The sequence below is a fragment of the Chelmon rostratus genome, chromosome 13 (genome assembly GCF_017976325.1).
Source record: "Chelmon rostratus isolate fCheRos1 chromosome 13, fCheRos1.pri, whole genome shotgun sequence".
Lineage (NCBI taxonomy): Eukaryota > Metazoa > Chordata > Actinopteri > Chaetodontiformes > Chaetodontidae > Chelmon > Chelmon rostratus.
The window spans coordinates 5564792-5588678 of NC_055670.1; the positions used below are offsets into that span (position 1 = coordinate 5564792).

General features: G+C 43.4%; 1 protein-coding gene across 3 annotated transcripts in view; it reads left to right on the forward strand.

The window, feature by feature from the left end:
• The window catches only part of sema5ba (sema domain, seven thrombospondin repeats (type 1 and type 1-like), transmembrane domain (TM) and short cytoplasmic domain, (semaphorin) 5Ba), a 149390-nt gene that overhangs the window by 51846 nt on the left and 73657 nt on the right, over positions 1–23887 (forward strand). For all 3 annotated transcript variants that reach the window (XM_041950326.1, XM_041950328.1, XM_041950327.1), the window contains 3 exons: positions 7408–7635; positions 22368–22467; positions 22982–23027. In XM_041950326.1, coding sequence (XP_041806260.1) covers positions 7455–7635; positions 22368–22467; positions 22982–23027 — 327 coding nt within the window. In that variant the 5' untranslated portion in view covers positions 7408–7454. The remainder of the gene's footprint in view (positions 1–7407; positions 7636–22367; positions 22468–22981; positions 23028–23887) is intronic.

Genomic DNA, 23887 nt, shown 5'->3' on the forward strand with positions numbered 1-23887 from the left:
GGGGTTGAACTATTGAGTTGAATTAGACATGGTCAATGTAGCCTGGGCTGGACCAAGCCCCCTGAGGGCAAGAGAGGGAGAGGTTGAATAGGATGGGAATATGGTGGCAATATGCATCCGCGGGGTGGTTGTCGGCGTTTATCACCGCGTTGTAAGGCTGGTTTGATTTGTTAGTTTGATTAAAGCAGACACATGTACACACATACTGCACTGTTCTTCTTTCTGTCTTGAATCTCTTCAACTGAAACGAGAGTGTGAGAAAATGAGCTCTGCTGCTTTTCGTTGCGTTTAAAAACCTGCTTGATTTACACTCAAAATTGGAGGCATCGATCTTGTGTTTAGTTCCTTGAGGAAACAGGTGTTATTTCCTTCTGCTGTTATTCATTTTTGTGTGTTCCGGTGAGCTCCTCCGGTGAGGAGGTATTGATATTCCTGTGCCATACATGCTAATGATGAGCATGGGGAGGATTGCGGCGGGCAGGCTCTGTAGGAACAACACATTTTTCATGCACTTAAAGCTCTGGAGGGGCTTAGCTTGAAATCCCGCTAAAAGATGCTTAACAATGATGTCTAATCACTTCTAACGAATCAAAGGAAAAGCAAAAAGATTCCTCCTTTGGGAGCTTCGCTGCAGAAATTACCAATTACTTTTCTTATCTGCTATCCCTGATGACAGATTTTTCTAAAAGCAAAAACATTGATTTTTTTTTTCACCCGCCGGTCACTCAGACTTCCTTCCTTGTTCTGTATCAAAAGGCATAAAATAGGCAGTTCTTTTATTTAGGTGGCAACTGCTTCCCTGTGAGCCAGAAGCAATGCAGTCTGTGGCGTGACAGATCCTGATGAGACTGTGCACAGGGAGTTAGCATCGCGCTGTAATTAGAGGTGCTGCCCTCGCAGGCTAGGTTAAAATGTAGAAGCAAACAGCCGGCAAAGGTGCAGTGGACTCTGGAAACTCATGGTCCAGAACTGTCTTTGTAGAGTGATGGAAGAAATGAGGGAGCAGAGTGCAAAGCAAATAAGCAGTGATAAGAGGAGGTGGGGGTTTGAAATGAGAGAGGAGAGAGGGTTTTACGAGCGGTACGAGGAGGATCGACACACCAAAAGGCCCCGCTGCCCGGAGGAATGTGATGTGCTCTGTTAGAGGCAGGGACGCATTTCGATAAGCAGCGGTTATGGCCCCCCTGCTGGCCTCCTTCCCTCCTTTCTGTGGCTGAGAGCGAGCAGTAACATTTGGAGCCAGGGCTGTCAGGCTGAACCATCTTCTGACACCACAGTTTCAGCTAAATGAACGAGGGAAAAGGGATTTTTTCATTTTATCGAATGACCATTTTTAGATGCTGCATCAGCCCGACCGTCTACTCTCTAGCACCGATTCATGACTCCTTACAGCAAAGCAACAGTTTTCTTCGCCACCTCACTGTTGCCAAATGCATATGTCATATACAGTAAGTGCACATACTGTTACCACCTAACTCTAACACATATTGTTCACATTTGCGTACTTCAAGCGTTTCGTTGTCCTCAGCACTTCACTTCCTCGCACCGTGTTGCATCAGTGGGCAGCCTGCCATCCAGCTCTCCCCGGGAGACTGTTGAGGTCTGTGCCGAAATACACTCAACCTGGTTCCCGCTGCTTGACTACCAACTTGCCTCTCTGTTGCCATAGATACACATTGGCATTGGCAGGGACTTATGAGAGCCTGTGCGCAGGAAAGGTTGAGCTATACTGGCTGCAATCTGGATAAAGAGTGGAGATGTTTTTTTTTAAAAGGAGAGCGCACCTTGTTTATCTAGGCTGAGCCTTCCAAAATGATCTCAACACCAAGGCACTGTGGTCTGTTTTATTATGAGCCACTGGGAGAAAAAAACGTTTCTGTACTGCTTTGGGTTGTTTACAACAAGCTAAAGCATCCCGGTGTGATATTAATGCAGTACACCTTCACAGGAAATACACCGCCTCGAGCTTTTAAACATTTAGGTCAAATTGTGCGTCTACTGTAAACTGTCAGAGTACACAGCCAGAGGTGAGAGACTACATTTACCCAAATATTCTACTTCATTACAGTGTTTTGATAGCAGTACTTTGCATTTTATTTCCAGACGTTTAATCCACAACATGTCAGAGGAAATACACCAAATCTATCTCACAGCTATAGTTACAAGCCACATTGCAGATGTCAGAAAAATGCTCCTTTGTTGAGGTGTCAGTGTCTGATTGACAGCAGCTGGCAGGCTGAGGTCCGGAACAAGACAAAGTAAGCAAACGCGCGCTGTAGCTTAGAGGCCATGGGGCAGGCAGTGTGTTTTTAGCAGTGGCATTAAAGACTAAGGACTACAGCAGCCTCTATTAGGACCCAAATGACATTTGCAGGTACATCTACATGCTGCTTAATGTGCTGCAGCTGAGCGACTAATTAGCTGTTTATCCTGCAAACTGACGTTAGCAGTGCCCTTTTACCTGGCCGTAAGTGTGGATGTTTGTTTGCTTGCACTCTCAACAAGCTCAAATGTCGAACAAGACATGCGTTCATGTGTTCATGTTTTAGGTAAGAAAGAAGGAGGCTTTAGCAGGAAAACTAATGTGGCTCGTTGTTCAGAGTCTATGGCTCTTGTGTAGCAGGTGGCTGTTTGTCAGTCAGTGTTACTGTCTTATGAAGCAACAGTGCTAGTATGATTGGTAGTATGAAAACCAGTTCTGGTGAAACCATCTTTAAACCAAAAAATAGATATCATATACATTTCTCCCTCTTGGTTTCAGAATATATTCTTCCATAGGAGAACAGAGAACGTGTGATTTACAGAGCTGATGTGTGCTGTAGCAGACCAAAAAAGCTAATTTAATTTCAGTTGTACTTTAAAACTAGTGAAAAGATACTTCATATAAGCAATGAAAGCTCATAAATCCAGCATTAAGGTGCCTGAAATTACATTGTCCTTTTTTTCAGCTCAGTCTGGATGACAGCACTAACACGATCTGCAAGTCTCTGAAAACCATAAGTTTTGTTTCTTTATATATGATGGTGAGGGGCTCCAGCAGCAGGTTGTAACACACACAATTTCACACCCCCTCATCACACACCTTCAGTGACTTTTACACAGTGGTCATACTTTTCATTAGGAAAGAAAATGTCCTCTTTCTTTGCAAACACTGTTTACACAGCATTTAGGCTGTAAATCTCTCTCCTCACTGATCACAAAGTTATTGACAAAGAGCCGTGCCTGGACATCTATTAGTCCAATCCACACAAACACCCAGTGAGTCCTCGGCATATGGTACACCTTTAATTGACTCATCGTCTCCGGCAGGATGTCTGAATGACTGACTGACAGGCAAACAGTGAGTCTTCTCACAAGACTCCACTGTGTGTATGAGTGCATGTGCATTAGTGTTTATGGCGACAGCCCACCCAATGGTATGGATTGTCCTGGTTCCTTGCTGACAAACTGTTGGTAATCCAGAACACAGCAGGAAGGGAAATTGGATGGACTCTATCAGGCCTCTTTGGAGTGGCCTTGAAGAGCCATAGTTGGTATAAACACACACACTTGCATACAAGTGTACACACACACACACACACACACACACACACGCAGGAGTGGATGTTGGCACACAGCATGTGTCAGTTCTGCCCACTTGCTGTGACCCAATATGGTGTGTGACCAGCTGTCCATGGCTGGATTTTGCCAGTTTTCAGAGTTGAGATTGTGAGTGTATGCGTGTGTGTGTGTGTGCGCGCGCGCGAGCATGTGCGCATCTGGGTTTGTGTGAGTGTGTGACATGACTTTCTACAGAGATTTTCGAGATCCACATACTAAACTCATCCTGCTTCTGACAGTCGGTTCCCTCTGTGTATGTCCATGCCAACGTTACTCATCCACCAAAGTCTGAACTTACAGCAGAGTCCCGGTCATCTGTCATGATCTCCTGCCCTGTCTGCTCTCAGTCCAGCTTTTAGACTAATGAGAGGATTTGTAGAGTCAGCCTTTGACTTTCAGGACTCTCTGATTTAATGTGAATTAAGCACCTGCCAACTCCACTCCTGCGGATGATAGGAATAAAGAAATGGGGGTGTCCTAGTAGGGAAAACTCATATCCTTTAAGTTTAAATTTCTCAGTTTGAATTCACCCGGGAACCTTAAGTGTATCTCACTTTGATTTTCTTATTGTGACATAGCTCTCTCTATAATAAATCTGCTTCAATGCTTCTGCTGCCGATACTGGACCTGCATGATTAGCCAAAAAACATAATGGGAAGAATAAGGAAATGAGAGGGTTTAGAAAGATAACAGGTGCCAGTCTGTGCAAAGTCTTCAAATGAACCAAATTAATCATGAAACAAACAGACAACCAATCAAGAGATGCTAAAATTGGGAACATATGGTCCCACTTTGTAGTTGTAATTAAAAGTATTGCTGCAACATTTTGAACAACAGAAGTTCATCTGTTTCTCTTTGGCTGAAGCAGGTATCAGTGCAATTTTAGTAGAAAAACATCAAACTGAAGGGCCTTTCGGCAATTTACTCAAAATGAGGAGTTAAATATGAGTCACAGAATCTAAATGAAGGTTGAATATTATTGAATACATGCACAGTGCAAATACTGACAAACCATTTGGTTTTGTCAGAATTTAGTTGGCTGTTGACATCAGCTAATTAGCTGGTGCAGATTCAGTCTGATTAAAGTTAAACTTGGGAGTACAGTCTCAAAGTTACAGATATGTATCATCAGCGTATCAATTAGTATCAATTGTGCCTCTGATAATTATATGCTAGGAAGCTAAAATGGTCCAAGGACTCAACCTTGAGGGCCTGTCTAATGTGGTCCCTGCAGGTTCCCTCCCACTGTCTGTATATACTACTAAGGGCATGATAGTGGCCTATTCATGTCCTACAGTGTCGAATGCTGGACTCATGTCAACACATCTGCATTCAAGTGTAGTTTCAGTTCTGTCCAGCTAATGGAAACCTCACTGAAATCATGTCTACCACTTTTTTTTCTTTTTTGACCGTCTATAGTCAGTGGCTTTGAACTTCCAGACATGAAAAAAAAAGCCCTCCAGTCTCACTTTGTAGCGTAGACAGAAAAAAAAACTGAGCTTGACTTTTAAGGGTCATTTGATCTCAGATATCACATTGTGATGCGATCTTGCCAAGGTTTTGGTAACAGGTAACAGAACCCAAATGCAGACAAGCAGCAAATGGCAGTTGGCTAAAAGGTGGTTTACAAGATCAGTCATGCAAAGGTAGCTGGGATGCTAAGACAGTAAGTCTCTGAGGAGAACCAGAGACCTCTCCTGAAGTATCTTTCAAGGAACCTCACAGCGAACTGGTGAGCAGCTATGGAAGCAGGTAGCTGGGTGGTCAGGTGATATGCAAAAGCAGGAAACTTACCAAGAGAACCTAGTGGGCAGGTACACTCGCTGGTTCTTAATCATGCTTGACGAGAAGACGCCAAGTCTTGATCAGTTTAGTGCACATGCAGTAATTTAGCAGATCAAATAAGAGTAAAGCAGGAAAATATGAAAAGATTTGCAGCCCTGGAGGTCTTCCAGGGAAAGGTTTCAGATCTACTGGGTTTAGAAAACAAAAACTGGACACACATGGAAACGAGGAAGGAGTAGAGTCAGAGGACTTGAGAGGAAGACCATGTAGATGTCAATGGCTTCATCGATTTGAGAATCTTGACATGATGGCACAACATTTGTGCTCTCTCTTTAAACAACACTGGGAGCTGGCTCAAGTGGCCTGCGTGTGCACCGTAGTGGAGATCTAAGCTATTTCCTGTTGTTATGAGGCTTCAGCCGATGCTTCAAAACTTTTTTGGGGGGAGAGAGAGAGAGAAAGGGGACAGCATGCACCAAAAGGCCACAGGTCGGAATCGAACCCTGGCGCTGCAGTACAGGTGCACACCTTTCTGGTGCAGAAATCGAAATGGGCCTATATTTGGTGAGATGAGGATCATCAACACCAGGCGGAATAAGGGTCAAACACAAGCGTGTCTTAAAAGTCATAAAATATTCAAGCGAGCCAGAGACCTGAAACTGTTGGATCTGTCAACTGGACTTTCTGGAATGTGTCTCATCGTCTCTCACGTAACACACCAGCCAGACCTTTGCATTTTTTTAATTGCTATTTTCAGTGTGAATGTGGTGAGCTCATAGGGAGCTCTAAGACTTGAGACTGGCTCAGCCTGGCTGAGTCAGGTCTAGTGCAGAGTACATTGAATGCTTCCACCTGTTCCATCAACAGTATGTTTGTTGGCAGTAGCTGGGGGCCTGTTGACTCCACTGTTTGTAATGACAAACATGGGCACTCTGTGCATTTGCCTAATTAGTTACCAGCTGTAGTGAGAGGGATAATTGATTGCAGGGCAATATGGTTGATTTGCAACTCAACCAAGCTAATAATTTGTTATTGATTGAAGCATTAGCAAGGAAAACACTACAGAGAGATGTAACCCAGCCAAAGTGCTGCAGAAAGTTGATGCTCTCAGTTTTTAATCTACTTAAATGATATTACACCTCGCTAAGCTAACATCGTAAGGAGCGCAGAGCGGGACATGATGAACTGCTGGTTTCAGCTCAGCACTGTAGACTCATATGTTATGACTGGAGGAGATTGCATTTACTCAGGAAGCATGAGAGTGTCTGGATGTGTGTTTTGTGTGGGAACACTGTGTGTGTGTTTCCCTCTCTGTCTGCTAGCTGGATCTGCTTAAATCATACTTGAATACGGAGGTCAGACGACGGCTGGATATTATTCATGTTGCTGTGCGTCACACATGTTTTCAGAGCGCGCAGGAATCAGAGTAAACAGCGGTGCAAACATTTTTCCAGCGCATCTATGAGAGGCACACATTTTAAGTGAGTTAATTTCTGCTTCATTGACTTGTGGAAACTTCTGCCTCATTGAACAGTCCACCACTGCATTCAATTTTCTCATTTTAATCAGCCATTAAATTAACTCCCAAAGTTTAATTGCACATCTTAAATAATTATCTGGAGGTCAGAGGCTAGGTATTTCTTTGAGATGGCTCATTGCTGAAGCGTTAGAGTTTTCTCGGCAGTTTTTCCCCTCTGTGTCCTTCACACCCTCCGTCTCTCCCTCTCTGCGATTTAGTTTACTCAGCTTTATATCTCGTCTTTCCAGCCACCTTCTGGTTACCTAACATCCTTGCTTTCATCCCACGGTTATGTCCTTTTTACCAAAATTTTATACCTTTGCATTATTTTTTCATTCTCTTTCTGTTGCTCTGTGCTGGATTCTGAGCTGGAAGCCCTCAGGAATTGAAAGTTGGAGAGAAGAAATGATTTTGAAGTGACTCAGAGAGAGCTTCTTTTCCTTTTGAAGCCGGGCGTAGAAATGTTGCATTGAGGTGCTGAAGTCGTCTCTTCTCTTCTCCAGCTGTATCCCAGAGGCCCACCTTGGCAGTTAGAGGAGAGGTCATCACCATGACAGCGTCCTCGCAGGACTCCGCCCCCTCGTCTATGGCCGGCCTCTTCCTGCTCCTCCTCCTCCCGACTGCCGTCACGCAGAACTCTGCTGCCCTGACGACCCCGACAGCGTCGCCGTTTGACCCGCTAACCCAGCCAGAGTGCATGAAGAAAGAACATCCGAAGGTTTCCATCCAAGGTCAGACATCATCTACTACCACATTATGCGAACATCTGATAGTGCCATACATACTACGTTTACAAGGGCAGCTGGTTGCAGGGAAGACACAGGTTATGATTACTGTCAAACCTTTATTTACATACATCTTGCCAGTAATCACATCTCTGTCTTATTTTCTACACTGTTGAAAATGGCTGGAAGCAGTATGTTTTCAGGTTGTCTGGGAATTCCTTCGAATTGGACTTGGATTTTGGTGGTCAGACCTCACTGTGACCTCACAAAACATAACTTACGAGTTATTACGCTAATTATGACAAAAAATCACACAAGTGTCTCACAGGATAAAATGATGAAGTGATGGCGTTGTATCTCCCAAAAGGTCAAAGGTCGATCTTGGGTGTTAACCTTCTAACTGTGCTCATTGTATAGATCTTCAAAATCTGTCTAAGCAACCACGTTGCTCAATGTGCAGCTTTTTTGCAGCAGCATCCATATTTGAAACCCTCTAGTCCACCACAAGCTCATTGTTTCTGCTATCTTCTTCTATCCGGTAACACCTTTTATTGAATCCTTTCAAACGCTTCACTGCATCTATTATATGAGTCTGGTCAGACATGGGTGAAACTGTAACTGGACTGGCTGGTGGAGGCAGACAACTGTGAGGTTGTAATTCTAGTTTACAAGAGCATTTGGGCTGAAAGCACAGTGAGAGAACAGGCTCTTCCTTACAGCGCCAAATGTGTCTGATTTTCATGCAACAGTCAAGTGTTCAGCTGCTCATAGCAACTTATTTAGACTGAAGGAAACTGCTATTCTGTCTTTTAGTGTCAGTTTCAGTTTTTTTCAGACGTTTGGATGTAATTATTTTAGGGATACAGAGACCCACTGCTCTCGATGATGATGTTGACTTTCATCCCGTCGTACTGCTGCCACTGCTGTCCTTTTTCAAGTTCATGCACTCCGGTAAAAACTCTGAGGCTTCTTCACAGCATACTTTTAAAGGACAATTCCATTATAAAGCATAATTCAATATTTATAACTTGGCTCTTATTGTATGTGGGACTCTCCCCCTCGTAGTGAAATCGCTGAAAAGAAGTTAGATGGGATAAAAAACATGATCAGACAGGCTGTTAATAAAGCCAAGGTGAGCCAGGCTTCTTTGGAGGAGAAGAAACAGACAACCTGTAAAATGAACACTCACACTTGTAGTTGTAAACATGATTCACAGTTTGTAGACATTGTTCCTGCTTTGACTGTGACCTGCTGTACTTACCGTGTTTGTGCACGCTCAGTTTTCTTACCTTGAGGGATTATTACTGACATTTCAGGCGGGCTCGCTTTCAGGTGTACCTCCAAATAAAGTGGTTTAGATCATTTGGATACATGTTTGGCTGCATTGCTGTTGCTGTGTTCCCAGATCTCAGCAGTTACTTGGGTGAGTAAAATGTTGTTATAGCTGATAAGAAGAATGAAGGCCAAAACTATGAAAATAAGAACCAAGTTATAATAAACCTGAGTTGTCCTTAATGTTGAGGTGCCCATATAACGTCAGGGGTAAAAGCAAAAAAAAAAGGTTGAATTGAATATCTGAAGCAGTGAATGCCAGATTTTGGGGGCTTCTTTGCAATCACACAGGCAGGAAGAAATTCTCTTTGAACAGTATACCAGTTGAAAAATTATGTGATAAAGCCTGAAGGGGGTCAACCTTTTCTCTGGTCGTGCTCCATGCTTACACATAAACCCCCGCAGCAGAAAACAGTTCTGTGTGTTGCCACAAGTGAGTCATAGGAAATAACTGACGCGGATGCAGAAGTTGTGGAAGTGATTTGAACACAAGCCACAGAAAGCATCACAGGATGACACATAAAAGTGGAAGAGTAGCAGTGAGAATGGGATCTGCCTTGATTGCTGTTGTTGTTTAAAGCGTCTCTCATCACCTGTTAACAGGGGCAATGAAAAGGTTTGTGCTGCTTTATGTCTTTTGAATAAGATTCAAAGCATGCATCTTCAGAGGGACACTTCTCTGTATATACTGCCTGAGACGCTTTAATATCATCGTATGTGTTGTGCATGTGTTTTCTATGTGCAGGAACATATGCATGGCACTTTTCACAGCAACAAAATGAAGTGTTTTCATAAACGTATCCCTGCGCCAGCTGCAATAAAACCTCACAGCTCGGCATGCAGGCAGGTCAGCAAGCAGCTATAAAAGAACAACAGAAAGCAAGAGGGGACAAGATAGAAATGATTGTGTAGAATAATGGCGCTCACTATCGAGCCCGTTCATCTGTACAGTGGGCCAAGAAACAAGGTCTTCCTCGCGGCGTGAAATGGAACAGAACAGTTTGGGGCGCAGAATCACAGAGAGATATGGCAGAATGAAAGGTAAACACGCACAAAATTGCCGTGTTTATTTTTGAATAGGGTTGTTTGTGTTCTCTCTGCCAAGAGCGGTGACTAAGATTGGAGGACCAAAAAATCGCTGGTGGGGATCGAGGACAGAAACACAAAAATTGAAGAGGTGGCCTCAAGGTTTTCTTGTGATTAGAAATACACTCTGCCCCCTCCAAACCATATTTCAGATGTTTCCTCCAGTCTCTTTTTTGTCTTTTTTTGCACTGCAGTATTGTTCCAGGGCCAGCTCACCCATGTTGTCTCTCTGAACTCTGGCTAATGGAACTGAAGATGGACATAAGGCGCTGTGCCATTTGGTCCTTTTTTGCTGGACTTTCTGCGTAATAGCAGTTTTAAGTTTGCGATCTGGAGGCTCTTTCTATTGGATTTTCAATCCATAGAACTGGTGAAATGGCTTTTTTCATTCCCCACAAAACTGATCTGATGTCACCTATATGCCAAGTCCTGGCCTCTGTCCTGCTTCACCCACCAGGCCTCCAGATGTCCAGATTAGCCCGAGCTCCACCGGCGCTTCACTTCAAAGGCGTGCCGCTTGAGAATGGCTCTCATGGCGGGGAGCTGCAGGGCTGCCGGCCTGTCAAAGCAGGCAGAGCGGGGCATTATGTGGAGGCAGCCATATAGAAAAGGCCTGCACAATGAAAGTGTCAGCGAGAACCTGAGATTAGCCTCTGTGATTGATGAGCGTTTTATAGCAGCTTGTTGAAGCGCTACCTCAGTCACCTGGGAGGAGACCAGGGAGCCAGCTAAGAAGATTTCACTGCAGGAATGCAGGAGCGTGCACCCTTAAACATGCTTTAACAACAAGTCATTGTTTTTGTTTGTGTTTGTATGTTTGACTGTCTATGTAAGTGGGCTTTTGTGTGGCAGTTAGTGTCTCTGTGTGAGATTTCGTCCTGGCGGTGTGTGTCTGGGCAGGGTGAGGGGATCAGCATGCTATCTGCAGCAAGACCCTGCTCCACCCTCTGGTTTTAAGCATTTCTTCCTTTGCTTTGGGTCCAGAGACACTGAGCGGTTCATAATGTACACCGACCTGAATTCGTCATGTTTGTTGTTGATGCGTCTATCACCAGCACACCAGCTGTTTTAGGTCCATGGACAGACGATTAATCCTGAGTCTCTTCTGGGCCTTTGATAAAATGATGCTCTTTTCTGAAGTGAAACTTTATCTCAACTTTGTTTTCAGACTGTTGTGTCTGTAAACCTTGATGGATGTTGACAACTGACAGTTTGGGCAATAATCTTGCTGTTCACCTTCTCGCCTTTTCAAATAACTTTATTAAACCTGCAATAACAGGTGGAAACAAGGTTTGAACACAACATATTTTCACCTTTTAACTTTAAACGACAAGCTGAACCTGCTGAGGGGAACTGCAGATTCAGGTGATCGTTTTGCACAGCCTCATCATTGAGAGCGACCACTTTCACATTGTTTTCACATTTTTGCATTGTTATTATAGAAATATTGAATGCTGACTGAGTAATAATGATTGCATTTGTATCACACTCTTCTTAACATAATTAATAAGTTAAGCTTAAACAACAGCATCAGTGACAGTAATAAAATGTTTTCCAGTAAAAAGTAAAACCAAATAAATGAGATAAGATAATAAAACAATTAAAATTATGTAATTTAATCCAGCAAACTTGCTGTGAAATTAATACTGACAACATATTATAATTCAGAATATTATATTAGTATGGGTTTTACATTTTCTGCATTCATAGAAAGACCATCCACATACCAAATCCCCTCGAAGCAGCTTGCATTGTTTGTGCAAATGTATACACACAGCACTACAGGCTCATTTAAATTATTTTAATTAATGATTTAAATGTCCTTCACACAAATGATTGGAAAAGCATCTTGTCCACACGTCATTTTTCAGCCACTCTGTTACGACTCTGTCGTATCATATGGATACTGTCATTGACACATCTACCACATGGAGCATCGAACCTCTCCATCACCTTCACTTTGCCCTCGACAGCATATTGTTTTTCCTTTCTGCTGGAACACACCGTGAACACTCCAGACTGTATGCTTGTATGTCCGCTGCTCCAGAAGACGTGCCAGGGTTTTAACCTCCACCCACAGGCACACACCGTACAAGCCGCCAGCTCATGATTTAGATGGATGATAGCGGCTCTCAGCAGAAGACCGTGGGTCTGATAAGAGCGTGGCATGAGGGTAGAGAGTGGAACACTCTGAATCCAGATATGGAGTCTGTTTTTGGAATTTATGGAGCCGGCCGTGCATTGTGTTATGAGATCCAGAGAACTGGTTTTGGAGTGTGTGCAAGGGGTCGGCCTGGTAAGAGAAACAGATAAACTCTCCACCTCTATCACACCCTGCACTGCAATATCCATCAAGGCAACAACATGTTTCATAAGGGAGGATGTTCAGGAAAGTAATGGTTGATAATAAGACCTTCTGACAGATTAGATGGCTTCACAGTCCGGGTCATCTGCTCTGCTCAAATCACCCTGAAGAGCGACAAAGGAGGACAGAAACAACTAGTGTCACTGCTCATTTCCTCTTCAATTCCTTGCAAATCTTGTCTTTTCCATTTTCTTTTTATGCCCTGCCTGCCTGTACTGTTCTCTGTAGCCATCTTATCTCCCCTCCTCTCTCATTCATTCTCCTTCTCCTCCTCATGTCCCTCCACTTATCTTTCCTTTCTTGCCTTCCTCCTTCACGTTCTCTTTATTTCTGTCTTTCCAACGCCTTTTTCCTCTCTCAGCCTGCTCTTTTTATGCTCTGTAATCGTCAGAAAAATGTATTGCACGCTTTGTATGAGTCCTTCTATCTCTTTCATCGTTCGGGTAATGGTGCTGCCGTTTAGCCGTCGTGTCATCGTCTGAAGAGCTCTTGAGCAGCACAAGAGCGATGTCCCTGTAAGACATAACAGTTAACTTAAAAGAAAAAGTATTCGCCATGAATTTCAAATCTTTTTTTTTTACATTCTTACTTTGCCACCTGCCTCTGTTTCCCCGTTCATGATTACAGTGGCAGGCTTAATTGGAGCGTGTTTGCAGCCATCAATCAGGCAGCTGAATAGAGGTGAGTTCAGAATGCTGCTGGGGCCAGACTCTCACCCACTGATGGCATGTCAGGATATCTGATGCAGGCCTGAGAGATAGCAAAGAGGATCAGTGAATAGAAAACATTTAAAGGTTTTATTGCCACTTTAACTGAGAAGGAGAGAGACAGCAAGGAAAATTGCTCTCTTTGCTTTTGCCTGTCTACTGTCCCATCGGACAGCCCCTCTCAGACACGTGCCTCATTGTGTAAGTGCATTGGTGATTTCACATGGTGTCCTCGTGTTTGAATAAACCCCTGAGGTTCTTCCCCACAAAAGTCAAGGCCACAGAATTACCAGGTTGGACCTGGTAAGATTTATTTCACACTTCCTAACCAAGTGGTTTTGGTGCCGAACACTAACCTTTTCAAGGGTGCATATGCTAGTATCTGTTTCCTGTAGCTGCTCTGTGTCTGCACATAGACATACTAGGAGCGTCCCTTTCTAAGCATGTAGGTGAACCTACAGTAGCCGGTAAAAACACAAAAGATGTGACAGGGCCTCTCTCGAGCCATTGTTTGGATTGTCCATTTTGGGCTACTGTAGAAACATGGTGGACCAGGAGGACCAGCTCCCTCTGCAGAAGAAAGGGTTCATTCTTAGGTGATGAAAGCACAGCAATTCTTATTTTCAGGTGATTACACACTAATGAAAACATAACTATGAATATTAGATTCCATCTCTGCTTGTAGATCCCCTTAAACCCTTCTCACTGGACCTTTAATAAATGACGATGAGAAAGATTAGAGGATCTACAGGGTTGAAAAAAAGTATAATAACTTGCACAGGAAGCAGGAGCACTTAAGAATGATGAATATGCAGCATAGGCTTTATTCCATGAGCTGACATTTCTGCATCAGTGTGCCTTCTTCTACAGGGCGACTGAGACTAGTTACCCTCTCGATGGTGATTATTGGATGTAGTAGATCACATGTAAAATAAGTTTCAAATCCGTCTCTGATACAGCTTTGTGGACAACTCGTCAGCATTAATATCATTATTTTTTAAGTCCTCCTCTCCAGGGGCACCACTGCTGAACATTTATGTAACAGACACCTGTGTTTGGATACCAAAGACGTATCACTTTAACAGCTTGATGAACCCGGCAGTTTAACACATACTGGTGGTTCTTCTGATATCGCCCTTACCTTTGGCCGTCACACTCGCTGAGAATATTGCCCACATTTCTGTCAGTTTTCTAACACAACAACGCCGCACTGGACGCTGGCAAATTGTCAGCAGCTCTAGATGTTGTTTCACCAGCGGTTTCGTGAGAAGCAGACAGACATCTTTACCGGTTGCTGACTGAGAGGCTATTAGCCTCCTGGCCCCAGCACCATTCCTCCTGTGGCTGCTCAGTCCCCAGTCTCTCCAGGCTCTTTCTCAGCGCCGCCCGCAACCCGTGGACCCCTCTATCTGAGTTCAGTCAAGTGGGAGGAGGGGAGGGGGATGGTGGAGCGGCGGAGGGATGAAAGGACGGAGGGATAGAGGGAGAGTTGTGCTCCACTGAGGCACGGCAGCCTCTCTCAAACCCTCACCCTCTGCAAGTCAGCCGCAGTGAAAATCTGAAGTTAGAGTAGGGGAGATAGGGAAGAACGGGACAGGCAGGACGGGGTGGAGGCTGGAGTGCGAGGATGGGCGAAGAGAGATATGAGGAAGACCAAACAAAACATATTTCAGGGTATTTTGGCCAGATAAGGGTGAGGTGTGAAAAGATTTGGGGCTCGAGGCAAAAGCAAAGTCCTTTAGTAGCGAACAGCAACAGCAAACATGGGGAAATGTGGCATTTATGGTGCAGCTTTAGCTTTATTTGCACAAAAATGTGCTTACAGCAAATGGATATTGTGTGTTAATTTGTATATTGCTGGACCCATTCCTGTGCCATTATTTGGCCACAACTGTTATCTTCACAATTCTCACTGTCGGTCGGGCTAAATTTATTCAGAATGCAATCAAATATGAGTTAACACTGGAGGTGATCCTTCATTCACACAATCATTTGCCAGATGGCAGATAGCAGCGAGGTTTTGTGTGACCTGTTTCCTTAACAGTATTGGACGGACCACCTTGCCCTGAAGATAGCCATTTATAATGTTGCCTTTTTGCACCCAGTCTTATTCCCATTAGCAACACATTGGGTTCCTGTGTATCCCCCCTGAAGGAAGATGATGACAGACAGCTACCTTTGGTACAATATGTGTCATTCATAGCTCATTAAACAGTGCAGTGCTTGAGGGGAGAAATCAACTAGATGCCTGATTATAATGCTAATGATAAAAAAAATTGATATTGTTGGATATTATTAGGTGAGCATGTGCTGTCAGATTATGAACTGAAAAAGCCAAGTTTACTGAAAGTTGAGTGCCTTTAATGCTGCTATCTCTCTCATTTTGTATAACGCCATCCATCTCTCTCTCCATCTCTTTCTTGGGTCATGCAGACATGTTGGAGGATTGAAATGGTGGACACAAGTTAATTTGTACCTCTATTGTACCATTTGTAGCTGATGATTTATACGCCAAGTGACACAAATGTTCGACGTAACCAGTGGTACAACCATCAGCTGTGCCCTGCTCCTTTGTCTGTTTTTGTAGTTTACCCAGTAGTTGTTGCAGCTGCTAATTCCTATTTTAAGTCTGTGGAGGGTTTGGACCAAGACTGCTGGAACAGCACTGGTCTGGTACAATTTGGCATAGTGGCCACAGATGGAATTGCAGGTTACATAAAGCACTTTCCCATATACAGTCATCATTAAAGAAGTGACTGTAAAAACACAGCTGATTGTTTCTGATCTACAGTAACTTCTTCTTCCAAATGACTCTGTCATTTTCACAATCTGAGCCATTCGGTCAACTTGGAATTAAAACATGCCGAAAACCTGTTTCAGCAAATATATTTTTGCTCCATTCAGGGAGTCAGCCGGCTCAGCCAGAGGAGGATTCCCTGTGGGCCCAAAATCACAGAAGCCTGAGGAAGCTTGAAGAACTTTTTCAGATTATGAATATACTGAAATGAATGGCTCTGTTGTGTAACACGGTTTCCGTTTCTCCTAACACAGCCATGGTGCTAAGGGACAGTGCACACAGACCACAAGCAGCTGATCCATCACCAGCTTCCCGTCCAAATCAGTGGTTTCAGTGTGGCTCAGCCAGAGGCAGAGACTGAACCTCGGCTCCTGTCTGGAGAGGGTCATGCTAGCATCTCTGTGACATCTCTGTGTAGCTTTCAGCTGAACTCTTAATATGCTGGTGCTAAGCAGTTGTAATCTTTACCACATTTACCATCTTAGTTTAGCATGTTGTCATAAACCAAAGTATTGTACAAGTTGAAATGATGACCTGATGATGGCACTCTGTGAAAACATTTTGGGAGGATTAGATGAAGGTGAGTTTAGATCTTCATCAAACAGGCTTTCGTCTGAGCTCCAACTTGAGGGAATCTTACATTCCATCAGGTTTTAAGCGATAAACGCATGCTGTGTGTCTGTGTGTGTGTGTGTGTGTACAAACACTGCATTTTTTGAAGCCACAACATGTTGTGCATTAATTTCCTCAGCTCCTTAATATGTTGGCATTTTCCAGCTCTGACTGCTCTCCATCCAGAGTCGGTCTAATGGCAGCTCAGATCAGCCGGGGTGCCACTTGACTCTGCCCACATGCTGGCTGTGTGGGAAGAAGCCGAATGTTTAAAAACCGTAAGATGGAAGTAGATATAAAGGTTATGATTTATGTCTGTGTGAGGCGAATGTCTCAGCCACTGTCCTCATCCCTCTCCCCATCCCTCTGGCAGCCACAGGCTAACGCATTAATCCGTCTGCCTGCCGATTGCAGAGGGGAAAAAAAGAATGCAATAATCATTCATCAAGTCCAGCTTGGGGCCCGTGAGTCAACCATGAGGGAGGGGGCTTTCATATTCATCCTGCTTTATTGTCCCGTCTTTGCACCACCACCCGACCAGACAGTTATGAGGCGAGCGAATGAGCAGCACATATAAAACCACTTGTAAGCAGGAGGATAAATGTCAGTCAGTGAAAGACCCCTCACTGTCGGGAAGGCCTTTCTAAGAGGGTAAACAAGCTCAGGGCTCGCAAGCTCTCCTGCACGCTCCTGAATCAAATTCAGCCACGCTTTCTTTTTCCTTTTCCTTTCCTTTTTTTTACAAGCTTTTGAAGAGATATTCATGATGTGGGGAAATGTTTATATGCGCATAATGCTTCTCAGTTCAGATTTCAAGTGATTTATGCCCCACATTAAACTCTCTGAACTGAACGCTAACAGCTCCTGTTTTTACTGTTAGGTGCATAATGCTTCTGTGGGAATAACTCTCTTCTTGTCTATTTCTCCACTGCACTTCCTTATTTTATGGATCATGTCATGTGCTCTGTTTTAATGCTCTTATTTTATGGGGAGAGTAAGTCACTTTAACAGCCTGTCATTCGTCTAAATGGCATTATTGTCTTTTTCTGGATGTTTTCCAGAGTATATTTAGTATGTAACATGGGGGGTGGGGCTTGAGTTTGGTTTGACGGGTGCAGGTTGCCTTCTACTTTTTCGGAGTGACAGTCCTGTCTGTGTCCTCTGTTGTTGCCACAACATTTCTCCTGTTATAATCTCTGCACTTGTCTCTGCTTTCACCTCTAGCTTCTCCCTTCTTTGGTAGCATGATGTGACTTTGGAAGGGAAGGAGAAAACACGTGATAACCTTATAGGCTTTATGTTTACTGAAACATCTAACACATACAGTGTTAAGGGAACACCAGTTACAAATCTCTGACTGGTCTACTGTTACTGCTGTTTCAAGACTGGATATGAACGCTGCCCTGAGCTTAGTTTTTGCTGATCATCTTGTCTAGTAATTTTATAGGGTTAATGCAGGTGAAGGCTGGAGTTTCCTTGACATGAACTAGGCTAAGTGTTCTCCATGCAACTAGTAAACTACCAGCGCACTTCTTGCTGCCAGCGGAGTGAGTTGGTAAATCAAACCCTTGCTGAAGTCAGTCGGGAGAGGAGCAAAAACATCTTTTCCAGGAGAAAGAAAAACGAGGAACTGAGAACATGAGACTTGGGTTCATGTCACCCAGGCAGCAGCAGCTGGAGTGTGGTGATACCATGTCTCTGTTAAAATAGGACTTCAAGGCTATAATGAGGGCCTCTGATTGGACGTGTAAAAATGATGCTCCCAGCAGCCGAAACGTAAAGCAGCGTAACATACCTGGAGAGTTCTGATTGTCCACTGGTGTCATGTGAAAGTTGGATTTTTCATTATGCAGAAACTGCACTGATTATGTGTCCAACATTTCAGACGCTTAGTGTCTGTACGCCGATAATGAGCTGTTCATGTTAAAGCAGTCAGCTTGTCAAGGACACACACACACACACACACACACACAGGCTGCGGCTTTGTGCTTTGTGTGTGATCGTGTTGGATCCTTTAAGTCAGCTTCAGGACTGTTTACATAAGATTGTGAGGCGAAAGATGGCCCACACTCTCCTCTGCTCCTCCACCTTCGGCCTCTGCAGCCATTAATCAGAGATTGATGTACAGATGGTCCCGCTCGCCTCCTCGCACCGGCCTTGTGCGGTTTTTATACCCACCCTGCATGTCAACGATGGTCAGGCCGAAGATGCATGCTTGAATGTGAGAAATGGAAACAATCTAGGTGTATGTACTGTATGTAATCTAAATATTTATAGAGAGGGTAAGAGATGGTCTCGTGCAGAGTTTGAGTGGTATTAGGATTACACTGGGACGTTAAGCGATTTATTATGTATGCTGAGTTTATCAGTGATTGAATACTGTGTGTATAGACATTTCTTTCAGTGTATTATTCATTTTTAAAGGTTACATTACTTCTCTGATTTGGCTGCTTGATAACACTCATTTTAGTACATTCTTCGTGTTCCTTGTATGATATATAATATAATATATATGTATAATATAATGTTTTCAATGAGACTGGAGCTGTTGTTGATCAAATTAAACATGCATCATTTTGTTGCTTCAGGCAGCACGAGTGGTGGTATGACAGTTCTGTGCTGCCGGGCGCTAAGTGCAGCACATGTGTCACAGTTCCACTGAGGGCTCAGCAGTTTGCTGAGAATATCAAGTTTTGATATTGTAAACATTACCAGAATTGTAATTATTGTCTGTAAATTTGAATCGGTGCCTGTTTATGTGGTCGATGTAATGTTTATGCATGATGAGTTTATAATGACTGCTATCACGTTGCATGAAATGATGCGGTTGCCTCTCGTTGAGTTCAGTGTCTCAGTAGTCTCAGCTACTTTTAGAGAAAAATAGCACACATTAAGGTGGAACAGACATCATGACTGTTGAGTCAATTATGAATATGATTTGGAAGTGATGATTGATTGGACCAAATTGGACGGGGAATGTTCTAGTCTGGGTCAGCTGGTGCTGACAGTCGGCAAATAAAATCATATACAGTAGTGAGAAATATGCAAATGCAATTTCAATTTTAATTTTGTTCCCTCACCCCCAATTCCCTCTTTTAGGCCCCCGTGTCTCTCCAGCCAGGATCTCACCCAAACTTTTTTCCTCTCACTTTGGCCTTTTCTCAGCAGATTGCACTATGTAAACAGTGCAACCAGCCGGTTGCTGTCCATGTTTGTTTTGGTACAAGAACATGCGACAGTTGGCGTTCTTACAGGATTTGAGGGGTCATCTACCGCCAGAACTCCAGTCTTAATTGACCAGGCATTCAGTTTGCTGTCTAGTGTGAAAAATAAAGACTGATAAATGCACTATTTACTCCTGTTTGAGTATCATTTTACCAGTTTTTAAAGATTTATGTCTTCAGTTGGAACAAGTAGGTTTGGGTTTTGAGTGAGTAAGTAAAGTGTTATTTATGTAGCACTTTTTAAAAACACACTGTTACAAAGTGCTTCACTCACATAAAAAGATAAAATAAAAAAGAATACAATACAACATACACAGCACAATGAGAGACAGACCAGACAATAATAATAATAAAATAACAAAGCCCAGATTGGAGATGAATAAAAAGGCTTGCCTATAAAAAAAGTGTTTTTAGACGCTCCATCCATCAGATTTACGTAATGTTTGAGTCAGTAAATCTGATGGATGGAGAAGATGATTTCAGAGGGTTGGAGCCGTTTGTTTAGCAGTTGGAGCAGGAGATAGATAAAAAGCAGACATTAGAGGATCGGAGTGGTCGAGAAGTGGAATACGGAGCGAAGAGATCAGAAATGTAACAGGGGCGAGGTCATGCAGAGAGTGATGTGTGATCAACAGGATCTTGTGGTTTATTCTGATTATTTCACAGGAAAGTAAGAACAGGGTGATGTGGGACCGTCAGTCCGTTCTAGTTAACAGCCTGACAGCTGCATTCTGAACTAACTGTGAACAGTTTGGAGCAGATTGCACATATTTAATATTCTGGTTCAGTTTATGTTAAAGCGCCTCCGTTCAGCCTTCCTATAGTCTCTTCTTTGTTGTCTGACAAATAACTGGGACAGCTCTGAAAGTGTATGGAGTCAAACAGTCAAGGGCTGATGTACACACTTCATTAAACTGTCTAACTTGGTGAGTAATATTAGTGAAGTAAGCAGGGCAATTGGCCAGATTATTAAAGTAGCTGGAAGCTGTGGCTGCAGACTGCTCATCAAAGATGGGAGAGTGGATTGTATGCTTCTGGGTTATTGTAGTAGGTACTAAAGGTGTATCAAAGATAATACATCAGAGGAGAGAGGTCAGAAACTATTAAGAGATGTACACACACACTGTTTTGCATCTCATAACTACAAAACTTTGAGTCAAGTTCAGTCTGACGGCAGCTCAGTGAGGACTATCTGTTCCTAATCAACATCGGGAAAAACAGATTGTAGCGGGTAATTCTCATTCCACTCGAGTCCCCCGTCAATACAGGCACCCTTAATTACAGGACGTGTGTGTTCCTGTGTATTTCCCTTCCTATGCATGTGTGTAAATCAATGTCACCATACTGTAATGTAGCTGCAGCCTCATATCTGTAGTTATGTTTGCAGATGACAGAGCCATATGGGACCCATCAATCCTCAAACCCATCCCTGTGCGTGATGGAGAGTTGTTTCCCCGGACGCTGTGACTTTTTCCAACACTTTGATGTAGTTTGGCACCCGCCGCCTCGCGCTCATACGCACTACTTTAATGTTTAAAGAAAATGAAGGTTTGATGACTGCTTCCCTCATGAACAGGGTTGTCAGCAGTGTGGCCAAACGTTTCACCCATGATCACCACGACTTGGTGCCACTCGCTCACGTACTGAACACCCAGTTTTAGTGTATATTGGCTTTAGATGTTAAACACTTACACAATGATGTTTATATGAACGTACAGGCATGCGAGGTATCCACAGCCATTTCTTTCTTCTTTCTCAAAGCTGCTAAAAGCTATTTAACACAGCTTTTCAAGACTGGTTAAGGGAATCTGAGTTCCCACTAACCACTGTGATACTGTGTACAGCATGAGAAATATGGGAAATCCCTCCGTGCTGCGCAAGCGTCCAACATGGTTAAAGGTTTCAATGTAACATTAAAAGCCCCGCCAGGCGGCCCCCCTGCTCCGCTACTTCGAAACTTTGATTTGTAACAGCCAGTTTCAAACAGCGGTGAGGTTTCAACCTCGCACGCCATGCAGAGCTGTGTTTGTCCCACTGTCAGGTTGCATCAGGACTGTTGCAGCTGATGTGGCCCGGACACCTTGTCCCTCTCTGCAGGGGACACTATCGCAGTGCAGGAAGCTCCCTGTGCTGTTCACTGCACTTTTTACCACTGCAGCTAATCATTTTTCCGTTATTATTTATTAGTGTGCTGAGAATTATTTTAACTGTTTAGTCTAGAAAATGTCAGAAATAGAAGAATGATGCTTGTTTTTTTTCTGACCAACAGTCCAAAGTATGTTCACGTTACAATGATATCAAATGGGAAAACTAGAAAAAGTTTTAAAAAACTGGAACCAGCAAATGGCTTTGGTGTGGTGGTATGGTATTTTTACCAAATAAATAATTCAAACAATTCAGTGTCATAACTGTTGCTGATGCACTAATCATTTCAGCAGTAGTTGCACATAAAAATCCAGCACGCCTACTCTTGTGCATAAAATACCAAATGTAAAAGGCTTCTACCAGTAAACTATACTGTGTTCTATAAGTGTTGTTCCTAACTGTCCCTGCTTTTACCTCATGATCTATCGTATGCTTTAGCTTTTGCTAACCCTTTTGTTTCTTTCTCTCAGCACTCAGTCCGTGGATCTCCACATTTTCCCACCCCGGCGTGAGAGACTACTCCCAGCTCACCCTTGACCTGACTAGAAATGAGCTTATTGTGGGTGCCAGGTAAGAAACTGTAAATCCACTCAGCTTTTCACCCCACAGAGCACATTACTGAGAATGTGATACCCTTTCTGACTCACTCATACAGTGCGGTTTTCGGATAATGATACTTCTAAAGTGCTCTGCCGAGGCCTTGTTGGACCAAGTCAAGCTTTGGATTTGGCAGAGGGGATGAATTTGGAAGAAATACGTCATGCCACTGTGCGTGTGTGTGTGTGTGTGTGTGTGTGTGTGTGTCTGTGTGTGCTGACATGAGTTCAGCTCTTGCCTGGGTTGACCCTGTTAAAAACACATGTATGCACAGATGCCGTACCACTCAGATGCACACAAAGCTGAAAACAATGAGTTAAGACTGACGGACAGTGACAGTCTGGCCTTTAATCAGCTTTGCTTGAAGTTGACAGCAGCTAAAGTGGCCTGTCTCTTAAATGAGACTTAATTTGCATTATTAAACACGTTTTTTCTGGGTAAAGGCTCGCTTACTCACATATCTCCTTTCCCTCTCTCCTCTATCCAGAAACTACCTGTTCAGACTGGATCTCAGCAACATGTCGCTGATACAGGTAGGCCTGCTGATGTCTGTTTCTCTCCTCTTTCTCTGCTGAGGATAAATGTTTTCCACTGATCTCATTCATTCATTACAAATTTCTAACAACTTGATGACTTCTGGTGGGCATCATCCGATCGGGCGCTCTGGGAGAAGGTTATCACAGAAATCTAACAGAAAGAGTTACGAGAGCCTCGACCAGAACCAATAAACTGTATCCAAACAGCAGTTGTGTGTTAGTGCTTTGATGAACTATTAAACATGTTTTCTGACATTACAAAGAGCTTTCTGTTAATGAGACAAACACTAGGAGCAACAAAACAGCGGGCGAGCAGTTCTTCCGTCTCTTGACTTTTACTTTAATCCAGTTCCCAGAATCTGTAACGAGCTTCTTCACTACTGTCCTGTCAGTCGGACGCGAGCTCTTAATTTCATGTCATCCAAAGTTCTATTGAAGTTTGTCATTCTGCAAGGTTGAGACGTGAGATGTAATAAATTCAGTTTGCCCACTTTATCAATGTGATTTGATCACATTTATAATATAGCTTATATAGTCTGTTTATAATGCACATTTTGTTATTGTTGTCTTGGCTTGTCACTTTCATTCCACTGCACATCCTGTGGTTTGGTCCTTTGGGAAAAAATGGCATCTAGCATGAGTGCAGCATTACATATCAGTATGTTATGTAGCAGTTTGATGAGGGAGCAATGAAGAGTTGAAATTTCTGAGCATCTTGTTGGCTGATTTTATTGACGTTGTTGATGTGGTTAGAGGTGATGTGACGTCTCTCTCCTTTGGTTTTCTGTCAGTAACGATGAATGTCTGCGGTGCTTTACAGCATGTCTGCAGAGCCACGGCGACCATCTAGCTACAGA